General features: G+C 34.6%; 1 protein-coding gene across 1 annotated transcript in view; it reads right to left on the reverse strand.

Moving 5' to 3' along the window:
* Positions 1-1242: 1242 nt before the first annotated feature.
* LOC108362800 (leucine-rich repeats and immunoglobulin-like domains protein sma-10) overlaps positions 1243-7796 on the reverse strand; it is a 77805-nt gene continuing 71251 nt past the window's right edge. Inside the window, exon 7 of the mRNA XM_017615949.1 lies at positions 1243-3004. Within this exon, the coding sequence (XP_017471438.1) occupies positions 1824-3004 (1181 nt within the window). The 3' untranslated portion in view covers positions 1243-1823. The remainder of the gene's footprint in view (positions 3005-7796) is intronic.

Consider the following 7796-nt stretch of genomic DNA (forward strand, 5'->3'; position numbering starts at 1 on the left):
CAATTTTGAGAAAGTAGAGAATTTCGTTTACTTGGGAACCAGCATTAACACCGATAATAATGTCAGCATTGAAATCCAACGTAGAATCACTCTTGCCAACAAGTGCTACTTTGGACTGAGTAGGCAATTCAGGAGTAAAGTCCTCTCTCGACGTACGAAAACCACGCTCTATAAGTACGGTGACCATCCGTTCTGTTTTTTGTAGGACCGTACTGTTTTTCAAAGGTCGGTCCTGCGTAGTTTTTCAATCCTGAAAACCCTGAAAATGTACTGCTTTTTTCCAAGTGTCCTGCATTTGTCCCGCATTTTATTCGTTATTTTAAAATTATCGGACAATGGATGAATTTAAAAAAAAGTGTTTCTTGGTACTTTTCGTAGGCCTCTCTCTTCTTGTTGCGGCAAATACGTCTCGCTTCCCTCTTCAGATCCCTATAGCGGTCCCACATAGCGCGCGTTGCGCCCGATCGCAGCGTGGCCCTGTAGGCGGCATCTTTTTTCTATGCAGCTTCCTGACACTCCTCATCGTACCAGTTGTTCTTTCGGGCTCGCTGAAATCCGACTACTTCTTCGGCGGCATTGTAGTACAAGTCTTTACATTTCAATAAAACTTTGATAGAAAAATTGGGTGATGGTTAATTGCTTAAACATTGTACAATTTAAAATGTTCATTTGCAAAATTTTTCCAATGCAAGAAATATTCAACGCCTCATCATACGCTATACAATTCACATAAAACGTATTTTACAAATTGAACGGAAAACCCGCCTCCTATTTGACACGTACGACATGAATGCGCGTTTATGAGAAATTTTTTGATCAAAATGGTTTGAAATATAGGGTCCGCGGAAGGTTATTAGAGTGTCCGATTATTAAGACATTTGTATGGAAAAATTCATGAAAAGTCTGTATGCACGAATTTTTCCGCCTATTAAAGCTTTCCGGTTATAAGGACTGCCCGTAACGAGGAATTATACTGTAAATTTTTTTTCCCTTTGTAATTGAATCAGTTAATTACCAAATAAGTCAACATATTTTCGATATGACAATTTTGATGCAGTTTGGTTTGTTTAAAGCTCTGTAACACTGCATCAATTAGAAGACCGGTTGTCAACTGACGTAACCTTTTTTACCATACCATATCATATAATGGAAATTGTTTACCGAAGGTTTTCCTTGTCTATTTCTGCCGCACTGAGGGGAAAAGTAAACACAAAATATTTGTCTTCCAGAATAAAGCAGTGATGAATGTTTAATTTCTTTATTGTATTTAATTTGAATTCATCCTTTATAATATGTTTATACGCGACGCTTTTCAATTATTTTCAATTCAATTTACCAATACACATATGTGGCATATAAATTGTTTGCATTGTTTTAAAATTCACAAAAATTCATCTCGAGTAGTATGTATGAGTGTATGTATGTATGTTTGCTTGAATTTAGAAAGAAATCACAAATTCTGTGGACCACAAATTTTTGCAAGAATCGTATGTCATTTCATTAGTTTCTAAATTTGTATGCTTAGCTAAACTGTGTGTTACAACATTTTGCTGTGAGACTTTACGAAACAGTATTTTTCTTATTTTTACAACAAACATTTCATCTAAATTTCCTTCTTTTTTATAATTATAATAAACTTGGCTTTCGCGCAATAATTTAAATAGAAATCCTTCATTCAGTTTTATCTTACAATCATATGTAGTTCACCTTCACAATATAAATATTTGTCATTCATTTTGTTTTGTTTTTTCTAGTTTTTCCTTTTTCTGTAATTAAATTTGTTATCTTTTTAATGCATTATTTAATGGTTAAAATATGAATCTCTAAGAAAGATTTACTACTTCTACACTACTACGTTTGTTGGTATTACAGCTGCTATTGTTGGAATCACTGCTGAAGCTTACGTTGTCACAGTTTGACAATTCTATTGATGCAGGAGACGATGCTGGAGCCGAATTGCTGCAACATAGTCCCTCCTTGTACTTACTATCACCAGCTCCACCAGCACCAGCATATGCCTCCAAATCAGGCAAACTGCCTTTGCTTTGTAACGATGTCATTGTGGAGCAAGACGCATATTTAGTATCCTTTTTCCTCGCACCTCCACACACCTCAGACTTTGACCCATTATACAGTGTTGATTTGCCACTCTCATCCAAGATAATATTCAGCTTCTCTTTACATAGCTTTCGGCTGCCTTTGCCGCCACTACAAGATGTGCTTGCTCGTTGGAAGAGTTCCGATTCAAGTGTGTGAGGCGGCTCACCGACTGGATTTAAGCGCGTACTATTCGAATTACCATCCCCTCTTTGGTGTTCAGTAAGCAATTCATGCAGCGTAGAGCCATCTTGTTGTTTGGACACCTTATAAATGGCCGGGCAAGACTTGGAGTTTTTCACGTCGTTTATATCCTTATAGTCGCGCAATTCATTCAACTCAATATTGCTATCTGCAGCAGCAGTATCTGTACGATGATCACCACCGTCGTTGTGTGTGGCTCGTGAGTGTCGGTCACACTTGTGGTCACGTCTGTGGCGATGCTTTTTATTTTCGGCACTTTTCATTAGCACCACCTGATCCGCCAATGTGGCGGCATAACAGTTATCTTCAATGCTACCCGCACCCGCCGGGTGCTTATCGGTTATTTTCAATTGACTTAATGTGATCTCAGCCTTGGGTAGTGATGTTAAGCCGTCGCCGTCGCTACCGCCATAACCGGCAAACATCATGGGTGTATTAAAAAGGAATTCCCTGCCTATTTTCGATTCATTTAACTCGAATTTCTTGTGATCCAAATTTTCATCGATATAATTGATGTGTATAGGGGAGGTTTGTAATTGGAGATGTGAGCGTCTTAACTCATCTTCAGGTGGTGTGTAGTATACTGATGCTTTGCTAGTGGAGTTCAGAGCCATGACAGCTAATCTACTTTTTAAACTCTTCACTTTAGCCGCGCTAGGATTATATTGATCGCCCCACTGACTTTTGAAGTAGACTTCAATATCTGAAATAAAAACCAAAAACCATATTGGTGAACACTGTTTTTGCTTTGACCTATTTTAAAAAATACATATTTGTTCATAAAATAAGATATTATAATTATACTTAGAGGATTCACAAGACGTGTTAAGCGGCGTAATGTCATAGTCTTCAAATTTTTTCTATGTAAAATAACGGGTAAATGGGTTTGGGAACAGATCGAATGTAAGTCTATAAGAAGGTACAACACGTTACTTTGAAAATGTGCCGCGACAATTTTGACCATATCTGAAAGGTTTGCAACCGAAATTCATTCGTGTCCGCGGCAGGCAAAACAGAAGAAAGGCGGCAAAGGTGAATTTTGGTGGTTATTTTGCACAAGTGGTTATAAAAATGTATTGTAATTTAGAAAATACCAAAATGAAGGTGTAAAACCAACTAACTTTTGGATTCTTGAAACCGGGACGCCCAATAAGTGTGTTCTTTTGCTCGCCCGCAGAGGCCCGATAGTACCCAATTTGCGTTTCTTTGATTGGTTCTCAGGCTGTTGAGAGCCACTTTGAGCGAGTAATATTTGTTTTTCCGATTATTTCTCCGGGCGAGTTTGTGAAAACTGTCAAACTGCCAGAAGAAGAGGAAAAATATAAACATTCAAATTTTATCTAAGATATGTGTGCATATTTAGCTGTTCTTCTTTGATTTATAAGTGAAAAAATATCAAGTGAACCATTAGTTTACCGTTACTGTCTTTGCTCATTGTGCCCTCAGCTCATCACAGTACCTCACCTAGAAATTTCAGAATTGATCCCGGGGGTAGAGAATGTATGTGGTCCTCTCTTGGCCATAAATTTCTAACTTACGCTCATTTGCCCAAAACTAGCCCGAAAATGTAAAAAACAAACCTAATGTTAGGAAAGAGGGTAGGTTAAATTACATACAACATTAGGGAATTCACAAAACGTGTTAACCGTAGTAAGATCTTAAACTTTAAATTTATTTATGTAAAATAATGGTTAAAATGGCTAATTATATATTTTTGATCAGTTTAAAAACATTTCGGTGCAGTTAGGAATTCTCTAAAACCATTTTAATCATTATTTTACATTAAAAAATGTTAAGCTTAAGATTTTACGACAGTTAACACGTCTTGTGAATCCTTTAAATGTGTAAGAAACGACATAAATTTTAGTGCTGTATTTTTAGAAATTTTCTATTAAGAAAAACAAAACAATGTAAAACTAGGCCATAAATAACAAAAAAGAAAACAAGTAAGAGAGTCCAAATTCGGGCGGAGCCGAACATTAAATACCCGGCGCAAGTATTAAATATATGTTTTTCACCTTTCCGAAAGCTACCGCTACATGGTAAGCCGGGGTGTATCATTTTTGAGTAAATTAGCGTCCTTAAATTTCGAAAATTGAAGTTTCAAACATTTCTGAAATTTACCGTTATATGAAAAGCGGCCGTAGTTTTAGTCCGATTTCAGTAATTTTCAATGTTTTACTTTTATGTGGCAAGCACAAAGCACAATATCCATACCGAGTTTGGTACAAATTGGTACAACGGTTACCGAGATACATATATGTGATCACGCCCATTTTCAAAAATTTTATCATAAACGTATTTACTGGTAAAGAATTGCCGTTATATGGGATGTGGGCGTTGTTATCGTGTGCACAGACAGACGGACAGACGGACGGACAGACAGTCAACACTTAATCGATTTCTCTTTTCATTCTGATCATTTATGTACAAATATCTATAGGGCATGTTCTAAAATTCGAAAATTTGAAATCGACTCAATTTCGATAATTTTTTCGATGGTTTTTAACCCAAAAATTTAAAAGCCTCGCATTAAAAGATTTATTTCATATCTCTGCTGCTTCTTTTACTGTTTTCAATTAGAATATTCACTCTTTTCATCAGTTATAATTAAAAGATATTTGGCAATTCAAGTCGATTTCAAAGTTTCGAATTTCAGAACATGTCTGTATATCTATGTCTTTATCTATATGTGAACAAAGTTATAATACCCTTGTGCACAAGTGCGCTCGGGTATAAAAAAAAAACAAATAACTTAAGGACGGGCACACCTAAAGTTAAGCATTCTAAAAATAGAATATGTATTAACTAAAAACCATCAACAACAACAACCACTTGATCAAGTCTAGATAGCAGCAGAATATCTGCCCTTGATTGTTGTTGGGTTTACATTTGAAAAAGTGGAAAAAGCAACAATAGAGGTTGCTGGTTCATATCCCAGTCACGGCGGTTGAAGAAGTCTGATGAGGAGATGTGGAGATCTCCGAAATAGCAGCTATAACTACTACCAACATGTGAATTACTGTCGTTTTTCCACAAAAATTTTCATTAATAACGGCCTCAAGCTCAATTAAATTGTTGAATATAATTGTTATAAGGCCATATATAAAAATGTAAAACTTCATATATAAAAATTTTCATTAACCGAACCTTCAATGATATTTCGAAATTACTTAAAACGTTTACTAAAATTTATATAAAAATCACCCCAAATTATAAATTTCTATATATTTATGTATGTACAGTTCCGCTCTTAATTATTGGCACAATATATATTTTTTGCTTACAATTTTCCGCGAATTTTTTATAAAAATATTGTTCATACTATAACGAAATACAAAAACAAATCTCTTAACTTCCTGCAAAACTAAGGAAAATTCAATAAATTTGCATGCAAGTTGGCATTTTAGTATAAGTAAGTAGTACCAGTTTAAAGTTAATAAACAAACGTGCTGATCTTTGGGAATTTCATTGCATGTAGTTTCTTCCAAACAAAAAAAATATCGAACATACTTTGTACTTCACTAATTTTAACCGGGACATAGTTGCAAATTTTGCTTTTACTATACGGCGTATAGTGTCGATTAGTAAATTGAATTGAATTGTGCCGGGGCCGGGACATAGCTCTTTAATCCCGGACAGTCCCGCCGAAAACGTGACGGTTGGCAACCGTGTGTAAGAAATAATATTCAGTGAATTTGTAAAACACTGAGGTTCTTGGCGATGAAAATGTTCATATCAATAATAGCCGTGTTTTATTTGTCCAGAAATTTAAGCTATTAGCTTATTTTGTATGGTGGACTTACCCAACATAATTATATTGGCTTATGAAAAGCTATCTTGGCTTGTATATTGAACAAAAGGCATTGCCATTCAGCATCAGAAATTTTCTCGTTCAGCCAATCAGAAAGAGGCAAAAACTTACTTTGACACTATTTGCAGTCAAACCACTGTCAAAATTGGGCTAACATAGGAAATAAGCTGATTTCGTTTTATTTGACCAAGATTTAGCTACTTGCTTGTGATGGTTGAATAAAACATGCCTAATAATAAATGTTTATAAGGTTTGCGCACGATGAAATTAGCGCACACATTTTTAGTTGTAAAACTTTTCAAATGGAAAATTGATTTTCTTTTTTTTTTCAAATCAAGATACCTCAGATAAATGTGCAAAAATTATCATGCAAAATTTTAAGGCCTCTTAGCCCAGCAAAATTAGATAAATTTGGTAGGAAAATTGAAAAAAATTTGTAACAGCGATTTTTTGATTTAGTTTACTTCTATTTGACACGTAGATCATGGATCCACAGTCGTGTCCCTAAATTTCATTTGGCAATATTCCGCCATCTTGAATTTAAATTTTTTGGTTTTTTTGCGATTTGCAAGCTTATTTTGCATTTTTCCTAAAAAATGGCTAAATACAAGTATGTAGAGCATTTAATTGTCCATATTTGTTATATGGAAGGCTTTTTAAAAATAGCATTTTTTTATTATAAAAAATTAGCAAAAACTGCTAAAAATTTTACATTATCACGGTTTTCGAAATTTTTTGACAATTTCTGTTGAAAATACATAGAATATTGAAATCCCAACGTTGTAGAGAATTTCATTGTTCACAACTTGTATACCTACATACATTTTTTTGTACGACGCTTAGATCACGGCCGGGAACGTGCTAAACATAGCAATTAGCCCAGTAAAATTACATAAATTTGATAGGAAAAAAAAATAAAAAATTGTTAACAGAAATTTTTTGATGCAGCTTACTTCTATTTGGCACGTAGATGATGGATCCACAGTTTCGCCCCTTAATTTCATTGCTTTTTGCGATTTGCAAGCTTATTTTGCATATTTCGCAAAAAATGGTTATATATACAAAATATGTAGAGAATTTAATTTCCCACATTTGTTATATATAAGATTTTTTAAAAACAAAAATTTTTATTGTAAAAAATTAGCAAAAACTGCGAAAAAATTTTACATTGTCACAGGTTTCGCCATTTTTTGACAATGCATAGCATATTGAAATTCCAAAGTTGTAGAGAATTTCATGCTCCATAACTTGTATACCAAAAGTTTTTTATACGGCGCTTAGATCACGGCCGGAAACCCGATAAACATAGCGATGTACGGGGTGCGCCGTAAAACGCATTTTCAAACCTTCACCTGCTTTGATTAAAAAAAAAAAAACGTTGTCCGTAAATAAGGCCTACTGGGGAAACCACGTCAAAAAAACGCGCCGAAAAACTACCCCAGCATTGGTGTATTTTCAACAGAAATTGTCAAAAAATATAAAAAATGTGGAAAATTAAATTCTCTACATATTTGTATTTAACCTTATTTACGAAAAATGCAAAATAAATGGCAGGGGTCAGTGATCGGGAAGGGTTCAAACTACCGGGGAAAGTTATATCCGTAAAAAAGAAGTTATACGTGTCTCGGCTGGAATCGAGATATATATATAACTATCATATATATATATATATATATATATA

Source organism: Rhagoletis zephyria, unplaced genomic scaffold (genome assembly GCF_001687245.7).
Source record: "Rhagoletis zephyria isolate East Lansing unplaced genomic scaffold, Rhagoletis_zephyria_1.1 Rzeph_scaffold_00024, whole genome shotgun sequence".
NCBI classification, from domain to species: Eukaryota; Metazoa; Arthropoda; class Insecta; order Diptera; family Tephritidae; genus Rhagoletis; species Rhagoletis zephyria.